Source organism: Octodon degus, unplaced genomic scaffold (assembly GCF_000260255.1).
Source record: "Octodon degus isolate 3935 unplaced genomic scaffold, OctDeg1.0 scaffold00208, whole genome shotgun sequence".
Lineage (NCBI taxonomy): Eukaryota > Metazoa > Chordata > Mammalia > Rodentia > Octodontidae > Octodon > Octodon degus.
The window spans coordinates 1,515,807-1,534,494 of record NW_004524784.1 but is presented as its reverse complement, the minus strand read 5'-3'; the positions used below and the strand labels follow the sequence as shown (position 1 = coordinate 1,534,494).

Here is an 18,688-nt window from a genome sequence, read left to right as displayed (position 1 = left end):
TGCCACTAAGGGAGCAGAGGGAACTTGATGGTTGGAACAAACCCAGAAAGATGGATAAGAGTCACAGGTCTTCATGAGGCTGCAGTGGCAGGGTAAGGACCAGCAGGCAAGGGAGACTAGAAAATCTCCTCCAAACAGCCCCCTCCCCTTGAGTTCACCCTCATACCTCCTTTCTAGCTTTTCGTAGTGCCCTATTCTGTTCATTAAAAAACAACCAAAGGGCCAGCAAGATAGCTCAGTGGTCTAAAGTGCCTGCTTAGGCAAGCACACAGGGACCCAGGTTCGATCCCCAGCACCACATGCTGATCCAGTACAACCCCCAGGGTGGGCTGAGCTGGCCACAAAATCAATCAATCAATCAAAAAACAAAAATCTACTTTTTTGTACAGCAATTAACCACTAGGAAGAATGTATGCAGTGTATTATTTGTTGAAACTGTACTTTCGACTTGATTTGAAACTGTCTCATTGCTATATGTTTATCAATAAAACTTTGAAAAGAAAAAAAAATCTACTATTTCAAAGTCAACAACCATGTTCTCTTTATATATTTCCTATTACTAACATTTAAAAACGCAGTAGTAATGTAGAAGGCAAACAAACCTCAGTCACTTCCAACATTTCCTGTAATTTGCTTTCATGAGAAATACAATAACTGAAAAAGATAGTTTTTAAAAAAATTATTTATTTATTTGGTACAGGGTCTTGCTATGTAGTTTGGACTCATAGTGATCCTCCTGTTTCAGCTCCCCAGCGCTGGGATTACAGGCATGCACCACCAAGTCCGGTTTGATCCTGGGGCCAGCACAGCATGCAGGACCGGGGATGGAACTCTGCTCCTTGCTCTTGTCAGACAGGCGTTTAGAACATTGAACTATCTCCCTAGTGCCCCCGCCAAAAAAAAAAAAAAAAAAAAAAAAAGGTGTGTTTTCTGGTCTTTTATGCAGAGAACTCTGTCCAAAGAATATCACATTCTCTTTTATAATTTCAAAGAGCTACATTTATATAGTTCTTACTATAAATGAAGTAGTATTTTATTTATGAAATACTTCCTTAGGTATAAAGTAAGTTATTAGCTTTTGTTTCTTGTTTTCTTTGATGCTGCAGTGGAACCCAGCGCCTTAGGCCTCCTGATCATGTCCTCTAAAACCGAACTATTCTTCCAGCCCCGAAAACATCCATAAAATACGGCACTTCTGATTATTCAACAAAACGGAACAAAGTGCACCAAATGTATTCTGAATCTGCTCTAACCACTGTAAGCCTAGCTGATGAGGCAAAATAACTTCCGCCCATTATAGCAAGAGCGACTGTGATTTCTAGCTAAGAGAGCCTCTACTGCGAGGGTCTGTGAGGACCACGTGTGGGTGCTGCATGCAGTCTTCTGGGCGCCTTCATCTCATGGGCAGACACAAAGAAGGGGTTTTGGAATCTATTAATTATGTTTTCTCCTTAGGTTTACTCTCCACTCGGCTTTTGAGGATCAATAAATATACAAGATTGATCTAAAAGAGTTTCTCTACTTGAAAATAAATTTTCCTTCACCAAGTCTGATGATATGAAAGAAATTTCTAATGAATACTTATATTTTGATCTGGCAAACTTGTATAGTACTCTTTAAATCTCATTTTCTTATTTTTTACATAACCTACTTTTATTTTGTGTGTGTATGTGGCACCAGGGATCGAACTCAGGACTTTGTGCTTGCCAGGCAGGTCCTTATGCCTCTGAGCTATATCCCTGGCCCCAACCTACTTTTACTATGGTAAGACTCCCATTCAGTTGAAAAAATAAACAAGCAGCATCTCCTTATTAGAAGAACTAGATCATAAGTCATTCTTTGTTAAAACGATCTGTAAATAGAGTAAAATATTCTTTGTATTTGATTTTTAAAGTAATAGTGTACTTACTCTACATTTCTATGTGTTAGAAATATATTAACTTTTTAGTTTGTTAGGAAGATGTGCTAATGTTCTCTAAATATTTTCTGAACCTAACATCTTCACTTCCTTCTAACAGTTTTAAGTGACAAAGTGAGTAAAGATTTTCATGAAAATAAAGAACATGATGCAAGACACTATGTTCTATGACAATAAGAGACTATTAGAATCGAAAAATTCCCAGAAAAGAAATCTGAGAATCAAATCAATGCATTCCACTTCGAAAGCCATAAGGTTTTCGTAACACTTCATTAAACTCTATAATGTTAGGTAGAAGTAGTATTATGGTTAGGTAGAAACTCTTATCCTAACACAAAAACTCTTTAGTTTTGGAAATTCCTAAAAATTTTTCTTTACAGGAGATATCGTAACTAGGTGAAATATTTAAATATAAACAAATACAAGTTTGTTTTGCAAGTTTGTTGTTTTCCAATTACTTTGGCCACATGTGAATTAGGCACTGAGAGTGCAAACTAATGCACACAGAGGACAGGTAGAAAAGTGGGGAGACAGAGGCACAGAAACATCATCAGAAGGGGAACAACGGTGCATTTATAGCTTTGATCTTTAAGCTAGTGACTGCATAAATATTTGAAGTTGACAAAACAGCTAAAAACTGCTTTAAAAGATAGACAGTTCGGGCCAAGTTTAATCTATCCATACAATTCAGTCCAAGTGATTCTGGACTTCAAAACTATTACTTTAGTTTAATAGCTCAGGCTTGAAATACCATCTGGACGCAGCTCAAAACAACTGCTCCCAGGGGCTGGAAGCTTCAGTTCTTTGCTTGTTTCTGGACAGATCCAGTCACCTACGCATCCCTAGGTCATAAGCAGGAAGATTTCCTTTCATGGAAACACGAAAGGAAAATTCAGGCAGTCTCTTTTATCCTAAATCCCACCACCCTTTTATGGACTTTCTGATACTTGATGCCCACCTAAACAGAGCATAGAGCAGAGCACTAGCAATCTTTTTTATGACAAATGCAGAAGAAAAGAATATAAATATGCATACACATGCCTCTTTTATAGAGACATTTATGTATCGTACTGCTTAGAACAATAAGGTACAGTAAAACTCTCTCAGCAATTAGCAGAGTATATTATATAACATTGTTCAAAAATAAAGACATTTTCTTGCCTAAAGTTTAAATAATCAGAAAAAATTAAATGTCTCCTACCTATGGAGTGGCCCAGTTATATGTAGGATTATTACTACTTATGTCTAATTCACAATACTTGTCATTCACACATGAGACACTTTTTGCAAAAATCCATAGAAACGTCTGATTTTCGTATAAAATTAAAGAATATGACTGGTCTTCAGAAGCATATATCTTTTATTTATTTTTCAGTGAATCGATGCTCAAATGTGCAATGTACATTGCTTTGTTAGATAGAATAAATTCCAAATAAATTCCACACTTACTTGGTGTAAGTGATTCACTAAAGTACACCTATAACTTTTAAAAATTAAATTCATATCACATGGTTTGCAAGGTTAATTAAGTTACAAAGTCTATCCTTCCCTCTACACTTCAGGATCAGCAGGCAGTGGGCAAGCCTCTGGGACTCTGCATCTGGGTCTACCAAAAGAAGCTAGGTGCCTGGGCCCTCCTTACACTGTGGGATCAGCCACACACTAGGGCCTGGACCAGGATGGGCATGATGGACAGGGGAGACAAATGAGAGGGAAAAGGCCAAACTATGCTCCAACAGGTGGTAAGTTAGGAAACCAATGTTGTGATTAGGGACAAGGACACGTGGAATACAAACACATGGATGGGATCACCCCCTTTTTGTTTTCTGTATGTATATATTATATAATATCTCTATTTTATCTTGTCTTACCTTTGCTTTCATCTTACTTTCTTTTGTTTTTTTTTCCTTTTCTTTCTTGTCAGTTTATTTTCTTTTTCTTGTTCTTATCCCATCTCCCAAACTCAGAGGCCAGTTCAGAAAATCCCTCAAGTACTCCTTTATTCTTTCTTCCCTACCCACTTCTCTAGTTTCTCAAACCTTGCATGACCATTCTTTATCCTCCAGCCTTGCTTCTACTTCTTTTCCAGTTATCTTTATCTTACACACCATTCTCACTCCATTTCTCCACCTCAGCATAAGTCTACATTACCAAGGGTAAACACTTTGCATGTAAACTCCTGATTTATGATCAGTTCTGTTACATAACTATAGACTATGCTCCTATTGTCTAAAGTACAAAATAAAGACTTATCACAATTTGTCAGTTTCTAAGTTGTACTACATGCTATTGTTTTTGATGATTGTACTACTACAGCTAGGAGGTCATATCTGATGCAATCAGTTGCTCTCCCTTCTGTAACAATACTGGGAAGCTCTGAGTAATCACCACATCACAGCTATTCATGAAGAGACTAGGGGCTGAGCCAAGCACTCACCAACATCCCACTCTTAATTAATTGGAAGGTAAAATCTTGCGATAGAGACAAACTAAGACTCTCCTACACACAGAAGACATCCTTGAAGAGCAAACTTTTCCTACAGAGGCCTTCATACTAGTGACATAGCTACCTTGTATAAAAACTCACCAAGATCATCACAAAAATCAAATTTAAAAAGAAATTGAAATAGAAAATGACAAGACGAAGAAACAAAATGCAATCTTGGACCTCTAGCCCATGTAGGACAAGTCCAGGAGATATTGACAGAGAAGAAATTAGAAGACACATACTTGAAACTTCTGAGATGAAAGTAACTTAGGTAAAGAAACAACTCCATAAAGCTGTAGAGGGCCCAGGGAGATAGTTCAGTAGAATAAGTGCTTGCCTGGTAAGCACAAGGGCCTGAGTACAGTCCCTAGTTCTGAAAAAAAAAAAAAAAAAAAAAGCTGTAGAGGAATAGAGGATATTCTTTCTTGGATAAAAGGGAAAAATGACAAGACTGGGGATATAGCTCAGTGGCATCAGCACCTTCCCAGCAAGCTCAAGGTCCCGAGTTAGACCTCCAGTGCCCACACACACACACACAAAGATGAAATGACAACAATATTGAAGGAATTGCTTAACAGATATAAAGAAGACATAGATAAAAATATAGAGCACACTAGCAAAAAACTCACAGAGAAACTAGTGAAACAACACCCTTACAATAGAATCCAAAAGAAAAAAAATAACCAATCAATCTAACAAAGGAAGTACAGGAGCTGTATATTGAAAACTACAGTACTCTGAAAAAGGAAATAAAAGAGGATTTCAGAAATGGAACAATATTCCTTGCTCATGGATAAGAAGAACCATCATTGTGAAAATGGCCATACTTTCAAAACTGTTACACAGATTTAATGCAATATCAATCAATATACCATTAGCATACCTCACAGAACTAGAGAAAAATTACTAAAATTCATTTGGAACCAGAAGAGACCTTGAATGGGAAAGGCAATCCCAGGCAACAAAGGCAAGACAGCAGGCATCACAATCCCAGACTTGTAATTACACTACAAAGCTACTGTGATAAAGTAACACAATACTGCCAAAAGCAAAAGCAAAAACAAACAAACAAACAAAAAACTAACTTGAGAATCAGTAGCACAGACTAGAAGATACAAACACAGCTACAAATACACTCAGCAACCTTATCTTTGACAAACGGGCCAAACATATTCACTGGAAGAATGATGATTGCCTCTTTAATAAATGGTGCTGATATAACTGGCTTTCCATATGCCAAAGATTAAAACTAGACCTATATCTATCACCATGCACTAAAGTCAAAATGGATTAAATATCTAAGTATGAAAACTGACACTGTGATTCTACTAAAAGAGAAAATAGGTAAAAACCTTGAAGACAAATGTACACGGTAAGTTTATGAGCAAAATCAAACTTCATAGAATCACTTCAGAGAAGCACTTCAGAGAATCAATAACTGGGATCTCATCTTAGCAAAAATGTTTTGCACTTCAAAGGAAATTACCAATAGAGTGGAAAAAAAAACTTTGGGAAAGAATTTTAGCCAACTGTTGCTCAGATGAAGGACTTCTATCTAGAACATATAAGGAACTGACATACATAATGTCCTCAAATTTTAAAAAAAATCCAAAAAATGAGCATCTGAGATGAATATACATTTTTTAGAAGAAATACAAATGGCAAATAAATATATGAAAAACTATTAACCATCTTCAGTCATTCAAGAAATACAATTGAAACCAACACTGAGATTTCATCTGACCCTAATAAGATGGCTATAAAAAAAAAAAAAGTCAACCAATAGCAAGTGTTGCTGGGGCTTTGGGGGAAAAAGGACCTCTCCTTCACTGTTGGGGGGAATGCAGACTGGTGCAACCCCTGTGGAAATCACTGCAGAAATGCCTCAAAAAACTGAGACTAGAGGTCCCTGTTGACCCAGCTAGCCCCCTTCTGGGTATTTTCCCATAGGAGTTAAAAACATTGTTACAGGTAGCCAAATAGATAGAAATATTATACGCAGTCAGACAGGGCCAGGCCCTCGAAGGAGATAACATAGAAGACAAAGACAACTATGGGAGGGACGGATGCGCCTGCTGTGAACCACACCTGAAGACCTAAAAGCCAAACAAATGCTAAAAGAGTAGAACCTGGGATTGATATTCTAAATAGGTGTCAATCACCTGGAAAGACCCAAGTGAGTCACTAGCCCAACTCCCAATGGGAAGAGACCCTGTCCCATATTCACTCCCACTTACTCTGTAACTCTCTTCCCCATTTGGTCCTGGGCCTAATCAACTTTACCTGAGCAATGGTGCTTGCAATCTCATTGGTTGACCATAGTTTTGTCCCACCTCTTGTCCACCTAAGCAAGTTCCCCCTTTCTCCATCTTAGCCCCACATGGTTTTGCACTATAAAAGTCCCTAGAAGAGACAGCTTTCCGGGGAACTACCTGCTTGGGCCCCCCTCCTGTTCCTTTCTTGGACAGGAGCTTTCCTTCCCTCAGTAAATATATTCTGCTCATAGCCTCCATTTGTTCCTAAAATTCATTCTGAGGTTTTAGAGAACAGGAACTCATGCAGGTCACGTCCAGAGATCATTTTTCCCTATGTCATTTGGAGGTTCCCTATATCATTTGGAGGTCACCCACTCGAGATTTGTTCTTCTCTCTGTATCAACATCATGCCCCACCAATGTATTTGTACTCATGTTCATAGCAGCACAGTTCATAATAGCAAATCTTGAAAAGAAACCAAATGCCCATCAATCGAGGAAAGGATAGAAAGATGTGGTATTTTTATACAATGCAATGTTACTCAACTATAAGGAAGGATAAATGTGAAGGTTTTACAGGTAAATGGATGCAACTTGAGACCATACTCACAAGTGAAATAAACCAGATGCACATGTGAAAGCATCATATTGTCTATTGTAGTATAAGAAATTGAAAAAGTAAATAGAATCCAAAATGCAAAATAGCTATTGTGAAACAGAAAGAAACTGCTCAAAAGTAAAAAACAACTGAGATCTGGGCAAGGAGAAAAGATGGAAGGGAAAGGAAAACACACACACACATACACACACACACACACACACGTTAACTAATATAATTACACTATTTCTACTAGTGTAATCAAATCACTGGTTTGTGCTTGTTTGATCAATTTTGCTTCTCTATTGTAATCTAAGCAACTACTCTGAAGATAACAATATACAGTATAATAACAATTTTTAGTTTCCTATTATCTTGTTTTGAAATTCTGTATCATTGTTTTTATTGTTTTATTTTCTCTTAAAATAAAAACAAAACAAAAAACCCCTGACAACGTCTAATGGATAAAGTAGTGGTCCCAATACTTCAGATGCAACAATAAAAAACATACTATGAACAAATGTGTGCTAACACAGATCTATGTAGCCTTTGGGTTACAATCACTTTTAATTCTGTCTGTGATTCTGAAAATGACAGGCCAACATAATACCATAGACCTCATGATTTAACACATGAATATAAAAAGGGATTTCCCAGTGAGTGATCCCAGAGACTCAGGCTTCATTGCCAGGAAACCGGGTAGCTGTGCAGATAAATTCGATCCCCACTGGACTGCGCTGAGCTGAGCTCCACATTCCTTAGGAGCTTTACCCCTAGTCAGTACTTCTTTAGCTGCTGCAGAGAAGCCTAGAATGTTTTGTGCTTGATCCTCAGGTGTGTTTTCCACCTGTGGACCTTCCATCCAGGCATAGGAAGCAAAGGCACACATCACACTCTGCAGTGCTGTCTCCTTGTGGGTGCATCCAGCTGTACCCAGGCCAGGCACAGCTCCCTGCGAGCTGGCAGGAAACAGGCTGCTGGAACATCTGCTGAGTCCCTGCTCCTGGGCCCAGTTCACATTTACTAACCACGTTGTTTCTTTGCTTGGAGCCTGTGCTCATCATATGCAGAGAGGACACATTCAGAAATACCAACAAAGTGGACTTGGATTTTTTTTTTCTTAAACAAAAAAATCATTTATTTATTTATTTGGTACAGGGTTTCTCTATGCATTTCAGACTCATAGTAATCCTCCTGTTTCAGCTTCCCCAGCACTGGGATTACAGGTTTGCGCTGCCACACCCGGTCTTGGTGGCTGGTACAGCATGTGGTACCAGGGATGGACTTGGATTTTTATCGTGACTTCAGAAATTCAATTCTAGTACTACCCCCTTATGGATGGAGAGATATGTTCTAAGAACCTCATTGGATACCTGAAACCCTGTTGTACTGTATGTTCTCCTATTCACACATGCATATTAATGATAAAGTTTAATTGTAAGTAGGAAGAGTAAAAGATTAACAACACAGTAATTAACAGCAGAATGGAACTTAGAGCAATATACCATAATAAAAGTTATACAAATATTATCTCTGTCTTTCTCATAAATCTTTCTACATTTTTACTCTTTTGTGTAAAGGAAGCACACAGTGGTTTCTTTTCTGCATATCTGATGTCCCAGTGTCATTATTCTTGCATGTGGCTGCCATAATGAAGTCAAATAAGGGTTCGTTAAATACCAATACTACAGTACATTGACAGTCAATCTGATAACCAAGATGGCCACTAAGTGGTTAACAGGAGGACAGTATATACAGCCTGGGCATGTTGGAAGAAGATTCACATACGGCACCAGACAGAGCAAGGTGGTGCATGATTCCATGAAACTACTCAGAATGGTATGCTATTTAAGATTTATGAGTTATCTAATTTTGCAATGGTCCATGTATTATTGTCAGACCACAGATGAATGCAGCTAATTGAAGCCTCAAGAAGCAAAGTTCTGGATAAGGGAGAACAGCCACAGATGTGTGTCCTAGACCTGAGACACCAAGTCTGAACTGTAAGTTTTAGTATAGGTAATAACTTTCCAAAGCCATATTTTATTTCCCTTTTGCTCTGTGAAGTATTTTTTATAATTATCAACACATATCAATTGTGCAAATTAATGCATTTCAATGTGTTCTTTCCATGCACGCATATGTCATATCTTAGTGGTGTCCAGGTTCCTTTTGATCCTTTCTTGTTATCTCCACTCTCTTCCATCCCCTCTTCCCCTTTATCTTCCCTAATTGTCCCTCCGGAAGTATATTTTGTACAACTTGTTGGAAATTAATTTAGGTAAAGAGGAAAATAAAATTGTGAGATGAGAATATAGAAATTTAACTGATGAATAATGGCCAGATAGTCCTCCTACTAGAGGTTCCTCATCTGTATCATTATCTAAAGCAAAGAGAAGATAGGAGGCCCTCATGAATGTGGAGATAGCTGAAGTCAAAAACACTCGTGTGATGTTTTTATAATTAATCAAGGATCCAGAAGAAGAGGAGGATTTCTCTTTGTACTTGGAAGGGAAAGAAGGGAAAGAATAGTATTCATCATAAAACCTCATTGTACCTCATTGTACTTTTGAAAATAAATTCTGTAACTAACATATCTCATAATTTAATAACTTGCCTGCATCACTCCAAAGGCTATTTCCATTCTATCACTATAAGCAAACACAATTAGGTAACACTGAAGCTTCACAGAGATAATCTAGTTATTCTTTATGGAACACTGTGAGGGATAGTTATAGATCTTTTTCCATTTTTATTTCAATAAAGTGCTAGCATGTCAAACCAAGAATAGTCTATAATTGAACAAGATAAATGATACACTATTTTAATCCTCATTATCTTTTTAGAGGATGAGCAATATTTTAGATATCACTTCTGCCTCATTTACTATTCTCAGTGCATTTCCCTCTTTACAAAGTAAAAATCCTCATCAATATTGTGAAAAGAAAATGAATAAAACTCAATCACAAATTTAAAACAATATGTTTGTGCCAATTACCAAAATAGAGGAAATTGACATAGACATGCTGACAGCTAATCTGTGATCTTTGGCAATACAAAGTAAGGAGATGAGGCCAGTTCCCAATCACAGCAGATGGTACAGTTGAGGTAGTAACAAGCCACCCTCCTAAGAAGGGCAATGACAAAAACCTGCAGTTAATTCCCGGCATAAGCAAGCACCAGAAGGCCTGTCAAAATACCAGGCATAGCAATTCATTTAAATTAATGACTAGAAATCCAATTCTGGAATTGGTATGCTTAGCCATAGCTTTTCCCTAACCACTATTTCAATTCATATCACCGCAACTCTCCACTACATTGAAGTTCTATTTATTCTTCTAGATTTGGGCGCTCTGATACTGTCACTCCTGCAATTCTTATACCAATGTTTCAGGAGCATCCATACACATCTTCTTTTCTTTTTCTCTCCTATCCTTTTTCCTTTCCTTGTATTCCTTCTCCTACTCCCTCTTTCTCTCTTCCTTGTAGAATAGGGATTGTTAAATCCAGGCCCTTGATCACTGAGCTACATTCGCAGCCTCACCCAATTAAAAAAAAAAATATATATATATATATATATATATATAGTCTCACAAGTTGTTCAGGGTGGCCTGAAACTTGTGATTCTCTTGTGTCAGTCTGCGAGAGTGCTGGGAGTATAGGCGTCTACCACCACACTGAGCAATCTCAATTATTTTTTAGTATTTAATATCTTTTAATTGCCTTGAAATGCTTCCCTGATAAATGGAAAACATCTCAACAAATACAGTGAAATTTAAAATCTTAGTACTGTTTATCTATGCAAAAATCTCTGGAAATATCTTTGCACCTAGATATGTGCTAACTCTCTTCATAACTTGGTAGCAATGAGAACTTGTCCCACTTAATCCTGACTCCATATAGCAGCCCCACCCATGAATAAATCACTCAGTGTGGCATTTCTTCTACGTTTCAATTGCATGCCTTCACAGCACTTTCATTCATCTTTGGTAAAAATAAGAACTGAGAAATTCTAATTCATGTTGAAGTCAAATAGGTGTGCATTCTTACGATTAACTTTAGTACGGCCTTTATACAATTTTCCGATTTTGTAACCACATCCTGAAATGTCAATATATTAAGATCCCCTTAGATGGAAATGCTATATTTAAAAGATAATCTCCATTGATGTTTACATTCCCAATAAATACAGTAACCAAACTGTTCAGTAGCAGGTAGTATTTTGCTTTCTTTTTGAAAAAACAACCCAAGTCGGCATGACCACATTCTCCGTAAGCACTCTGGTCTCCGAGCTCAGAGAATAAACGTCAGCCAGAACACAGAAGCTGCCAAACTCTATAGACTTTCACTGCATTTCTGTGAAGTAAAAGGATGCCCTTATTTTTGTATAAATATTCATTATTCTTATCGTCAGACTTCTGAAACTGAGAAAGTTTAGGCTTCGCAGACCCAGAAAGAAGGATTTTGACCAACTAAGGATAATCTTTCATTTTCTATACTACAAAAATATAATGGACCTGCTTATTGCAAACTGATACAAATTTACTTTTATTCACTAAACTAACCATCAAAGCAACTAAACTGTGTTTTAGATTAAATATTTAGTAGTGATTTCTTTCATCTCAAATAGATTACCTAATCACAAGGTGAAAAATTAAAAGTTCACAGAATAATGTGTATAGCGATTAACCATTTAAAAGAAGCATGTTGTACAATTTGCAAAAGTAAGATGCCAACACAGCTGGCAGTATGTCATGGCAGATGAAAGAATTCTCACATGTGGAGTTAAGAGAAAAAGTACTGATAGCAATTTTTAGCTAAATATGTCACATAGTTTTGCAGACCATTTTCCGCTGTACTTTCTCAGAGATGAGCTTTAATGCACACATGATCGATACAGCAGTTGCCTGACTATGTCTGTACCTTCTAACTTTCTAACAGCATGAAATAAAACTTAAGGTTTTTTTTGTATCATGTATTGAACTCAGGACCTTGCACTTACAAGGCAGGCACTTAGGCCACGGAGCTATCTCCCCAGCATATTCATTTTTAAAAAACTCACAGCAGCCAAATCTGTTCTGCAATCTAGCTCCTTGTAACTCAAGGTGTTGTCTGTGGCCCAGCTGGAGTGGCATTACTGGGAACTTGCTAGAAACACAGCACATAAGCAGGCTCCAGCCTAGACCTGGAAAATTTCCTGGAGATATGGAAGTATATTAAAGATCTGGAGGTACTGACTTATCAGTAATTATAATTTCTGGGCTGAGAAGATAGCTCAACAGTCTAAGCACCTGCCTGGTAAACACAAAGTCCCAAGTTCGATCCCTGGAACTGGGCATGGTGGCACACGCCTGTAATCCCAGCCCTGGGGAGATTGAGACAGGAGGATCACTATGAGTCTGAATTGTATAGCCACACCCAGTGTCAAGTAAGAAAGGAAGGAAGGAAGGAAGGAAGGAAGGAAGGAAGGAAGGAAGGAAGGAAGGAAGAAAGGTAGGAAAGAAGGAAGGCAGGAAAGCAGGAAGGAAGGAAGGAGGGAGGGAGGGAGGGAGAGAAGGAAGGAAGGGCAAAAGAGAAAGTAACAAAGAAAGAAGTTAGAATTTCTCAGTTTGTGACCAGAAACTACACTGATATGGTCCATACACCTTATTTTTATTTTTATTTTTTGTATTTTAGTGTAGAGTCTATCAGGTGTTCAGGGTCTCACTACTAGATCACACTCCTAGTGATCTGCCTGTTTACAGCCTCCCAAAACCTGGGATTACAGGAGCACACACACCTAGTCTCAGTTGCCATCTCAGCATGCCCTGGGGGCGGGGTCAGTATGGCAGGCCCAGGGATTGAACTCCTGGCCCCTGTACTTGCTTGTAGGCATGTTAATCCACTGAGCTATTTGGCCGGCCCCCATACACCTTATTTTTAAAAACTCCATTCTTCAAGTTACTCAGGGACTTTTGAATCAAAGTGAAATCATTCAATAATCTTTATTCACCTACATGTCTTTGTCCCAAGAGAGGAAACACAGTTCTAAATACTTACAGGACTAAGTGGTAAAACCCACATATTTGTTTCAGTACTTCTCAAAAACATTTGTGATCAGTTTCCAAAAATCCAAGAACTTGTAATCTCGCAGTAGCCGGGAGGCACAGCCAAGGCCCTCACCCATCCTGTGAATCACTGTTCTTGCTGGAAAATGAAAAGCCGCCAGCCTCTAGGTGAAAACTTAGGTGCTGCCTCACTCTTCCGTGCCTTCGGATCACGGGGCTCACGGGGCTCACGGGGCTCACGGAGGGCCGCTCAGACAAAACGAAGACATGGATGGAAGCCAGTCTTATCCAACAGATTTGCAATCATTCATATTCTCCACGTAACTACAGAAAATAGCGCACTTGCTGGCTGCTTCCTAATGCCTCATAGCTAAGTCCTGCTTAGCAGCAGGGGCACTTTGATTTTCGTCTGGCATAAATAAGTGATTGCATGTCCACATAGACAAAAGAAGAGCAAAATTCAGGTCTCATAGACATCACGCTCTGCTCATCCGCGACAGTTTCCAGCTGGTAAACTCCTGTCTACTCCAGAGGAAATGCAGATGATTTCCTCACAGCTTTACCTCTCATGGGAGGAATATTTACACACAAAGAAAATCACAGCCGCAAGAACTCTGTAACAGGGATCTCAAGTTTTACAATCCTTCTATTATCTATCCTTGGACAGAGCCAGAAAAAAATATTGCCACCAAATAAAGAGAGTAACAACCATCACTCATTTCAGACTGAATTTAGCCAACAGAATAAACATGTTATTGTCTTCTTTTGTTTTGTTGTTCATTGAAAGTGGGACATAAAGTCTAGACAATGGAAGAAATGATAACAGATTCAAGAATTCCAATCTGGATGTTTTATGTCTCACTGGGAAAGAAATGATTTTAACAATCACCACTAGAGTTAGGGCTGCTCTGGGCTGAATAATTTTGATTTCTGACACTGACTTTGAAAGCATGTAAAGAAAAAGTCACACAGACTCTTACATCCTTGTGGTTTGTATTTAACAATATAAACCAAAATATTTGTTCCTAAAAGATAAGAAAGATCTTGTCACAATGACCATTCAATTTTAGTCACTCCATAATCACTCCACTGGTTTCTTTCTCATTATTTTTAGCTCAGAAAAAAAAGAAATGTTTTTTTCTGAAAGAAATGCAAAACCACATTTTTTACACATACATTTTCAAGGGTCAAGATAAGTAAAGCATTCTAGAGACCGTCCAGACAAGATTTTGCTTCCAAACCTGGTTGCAGTCCTGGAAGTCACCTAGGGAACCTCAGAGTGCCAGGCATCTCTGTCAAATCCCAGAACTTTATCACAATAAACAAATCTTAAAAGCTCAAGCAGTGTTCCGATTATGCAGCTGCACCTTCAAGACAAGTCTCCTCCTATCCAAACTGACATCCTACTGTTAGTCTCCAATAGAGCTTGAGGGATTTCCAGGCCAAAATCATTACACACTGTGAATACCATTGGTTTTCCTATTATGTCTTTCCTATATGTAGAAGGTACAATAATAAGGCAAAATAATAGGATTTTGTTAAGTCTGAATTAGAACACCAGACTCTTTACTGATGAATGGGCATATTAGGAAATACCCTAGATAGGGAATTTCCCTCATGTAAAAAGCCATTGTCATTGAGCAGAAAGCCAAGGACATTAACTTCACAAGGATGCTAAAGGACCAAACAAGATAGCATCCCTCCAGCAGCAAGATCATAGCAGCAGTTGCAAATCCATCAGAGTCGCCTATGTCAAACTTCCTTTTGATTTTCACTAACTGAAAGCTCCTGACCTTTTTTTTTTTTTTTTTATGTATTTAGTACAGGGTCTACAGGGTCTCACTACACAGATCGGACTTGTAGTGATCCTTTCTTTTTTTCAGCTTCCCAAGTGCTGGGATTATAAGCGTGCTCTACCACACCCACTCTCAGTCTCTGTCTCAGTATGCCCCAGGGGAAGGGCCAGCATGGCAGGCTGGGGATCGAAACCTGGCCCCTGTGTCTGCCTAAACAGGTACTTTAATCCACTCAGTTATCTGGCCAGCCTTCTCTTGATCTTTTGTGATCTCTCGCTAAGTACAAAAGAAAAAGTGGAATAACAGTCTTCACTGTAAAAACAATGGAATTGTATTCTCAAGAGTGTTAATACATCTCTGAATGCAGGAAGTTTTTATTATGTGTGTGATTAGGAAAGTAGGATACTCCCTAAGAGAGATTACAGAGTTCCAGGAATCTGTGCTCTCTCCTTTCAGTTTGCCAGGTCTTGGTTCTGGGCAGAGTACACATCTCACATTCCTTCAGTGCAGCCGTCCTTTTTGATTCTACCACCCAGCAAATGAATGGAGCCAGGAGAGCTTTTGTTCCCTACTCAAAGTGGCTCTAATAGCATCATTCCCAAAATAGCTGCCCTCTCCTCAGGAGTCGGAAGAGCCTCTTTCAGATTTCATATGCTTCTTTTCCTAACAAACGCTGTGCTGCTGGTCAGAGGCTCTAGCTGGAAAAGCCAGGGATCATCACAGCCACAGAGCAGCTATCGCCATGGAGCAGGGCAGGGTCAGAAATCAGGGAGCTCCTCAGAGGCACAGACTTTCAGTGGCCTGCACTTCAGGTCTTCTGAAGATTTCCCTCGCTTAAAGGGAACAAAATGATACCTTGAGGCGAGGTAGAGGACTGTGTAATAATATCTGCTTCATGAAGTTGAGTTCTTTTCCTAAATCATGCATATTTCAGGGATTATAGCACAATAAAATGAAGTATTGCCTGGTTTTAAAAATGTTAAGCCTGTCCTCTTGAAGAAAGTAGGAACTGAAAAAATCAGATGGGAGACAGTGTACAAGTAGGAAATAGCCAGGGCATGTGTCATAAACAGAACTCCGACTCCAGCCTCTAGAGCAACCAGTCCAAGCAGGCAAACCATAGCCTTGGCAGGAGTCAGCTGAGAGTGGTCAGGACTTGGTTACTCACTGGGAACATGATTTTTTTCTTTTTTTGCCTCCAGCTCAGGATCAACCTAACCATAGAGACTCAAGGTCATTCCTCAGTTCACCTAAGATGCTATTAATCTGCCTTCAGCGTCTCAAGTCCACACTGTCCAATCAGAATGTACCTGAAGTCTTTCCTTTTTGCACAAAACATTTCCACTGCCTTGCCTTCCTCTGAGTCCCTGGCAAAGACAATGATGGTGACTGACTCCCTTTCTTCAGAAAACTAAATAAATAATCTTTGTTTATTCTCACTTGGGTGGTCTTTGCTCATTTCCACGACTTCTAAGCAAGATCATATTTTATGATTTGCAATGTTCAGGAGTATGGAAACTTAAGAAATGCAATACAACCTTAGAGACCTCTTAGCAACCTCAAGATTGCCTGAAATGTGCCCTTTACAAATGTCATACTCACCAAACTGCTTTCCAACCGCCCAACTCTCTTTCACTTCATAGCTCCAAACATAACAAATGAAATCTGAGAGTCAAGACTGACCAACCATCCCAGTTTGTCAAAACTGTGTTTTTTTGTTTTTTTTTTTTCTGGAAATATTACCTCCTAGGAAACACTGACAGCCCTGGCAGAATTAGAATTGTTTTTCACCTTATAAAACTCTTGAAACTGCCATGTCATTTTGCCTCTCAAGATCTCAGAGTGGGAATCCCGCATACTCTGCCAGGAATGTGCTCTTCTCTGTCCAGGTTATCCATGGAGTGAGCTTCTCTCCATCTTCTACTCCTTCCTAAATGCCTAGGCCTGGGCAAAGCCTCTTTTTTAAACATTCCAATGCCCAGTTCAAGGCAAGATTAGTCGCACTCTCCTGCATCCCATGCTACAACCCACACTCCTTTGCTCCTATCATCAAATATAGGGATTACCTGGTTATGGCATTTAGAAACCCTGATATAATGACTTCCTTCTGAGAAGGAACTAAGTTGCCTTTCCCTGTTCACCATACCAAAACAATGCTTGTGTGCTAAGTAAATAAATGAATGGATGATTAAATGGCTTAGCTTATTAATGAATGACTTTTTAAATTAATAAATATAGTGCAGGGTCTACAGGATCTCAATACACAGATTGGACTTGTAATGATCCTCCTATTTTCAGCCTCCCAAACACTGGGATTATAGGCATAGTCCACCCTGACCAGTCTTAGTCACCAGCTCAGTGTGCCCTGGGGGCAGGGCCGGCACGACACACCAGGAATTGAACCCCAGTCCCTAAGTCTGCCCAAGCAGAAATGACTCATTTTGTAAAGAAACAAGTTTGAAAGTTTAGATTGAGATGAAAACACAGGTTAGAGCTTGCACCCTTTATAAGGAATCTAGACTTAACCCATCTTAATTACTCAGATGATTGTCTACCTCAATCTGGGTGGTGTTGTCCTGCCCATCATCCAGCACCAGATCAGTGAAGCCTCTGGAGTCTGGAGAGTCTTGGCCCATGCTGGCACGGTTTGTGTCCACGGCCTTCAGGGTCTCCATACTCCTTTTCCACCTGTGGCTGTGTACATGTGAGGCCACTTCCACCTCCTCTTCTGTTGGAGGGAAGGCATGAGCCACTTCATACCTCCACTCTGCAAAAGAAATAAAAATATGTTATTTCTTGATATGGCTCATAGGCTTCATTTCTTCTAGAGCTAGAGATGACCAACTCTGCTGGTCACGAGCATAGACAGCTCACTTATCACAGTTGAATCAGCTTAAGTGTAGTACTTCGAGTCCCTCTGAGCATCTCTGTGTAGAATACAATTACAGGTTACCGTGCACACACACATACCTCTTACTCATTCTCCAGATGTTGTCAAAAAGCAAGGTAGGACCCAAGCAAAGGAAGCAAGCCAAGGAATCTTCAGCTCAGCTGAAAACACAAATCAGCTATTTTTATAGTGTAAACTGATATTCCTTTCACAGGAATTACACTGGGCTGAAGAAACATGGGTTAAATCACACTTGGGATTATCTTCTTGTAAGTGCACTAACCTACCTTGTAGTTTACAAGTCAGCCTTGCTTCATTGCCTAACTCATCTAATAAACAATACCCCGTGGACTCATTGCAAACACTCTCCTTCATTTGTGCTGTTCTCACCTTGGGATCTTGTCAGGGTGCTAAAGGATGGCGCTGACAGCCACTTACAGAAATGGATGGGACAGCAAGGAGATCAAATCACCAAGGTATTTTAAAGCCATCTGCAGGGACTGGCCCTGCTGACCCAGCTCATCCTGCCACTAAGGGGGGAGAAATTAGATTTAATCATGACTCCTAGTCTTTCATTTCAGCAGGTCAGCAGGGGAAGATGTACCTCTGGGATTGAAAATTCAGTTTCTGAGCAAGAACACTTTTCTCTACCCCACCTTCACCAAAAGATATGACTTTACAAAGGGGCACAAATGGG

At 39.2% G+C, this 18,688-nt stretch overlaps 1 protein-coding gene across 1 annotated transcript in view; it reads right to left on the bottom strand.

The window, feature by feature from the left end:
* The window catches only part of Plxdc2 (plexin domain containing 2), a 436,032-nt gene that overhangs the window by 236,092 nt on the left and 181,252 nt on the right, over nt 1-18,688 (bottom strand). The window contains exon 2 of the mRNA XM_004644757.2: nt 17,657-17,868. Coding sequence (XP_004644814.1) covers nt 17,657-17,868 — 212 coding nt within the window. The remainder of the gene's footprint in view (nt 1-17,656; nt 17,869-18,688) is intronic.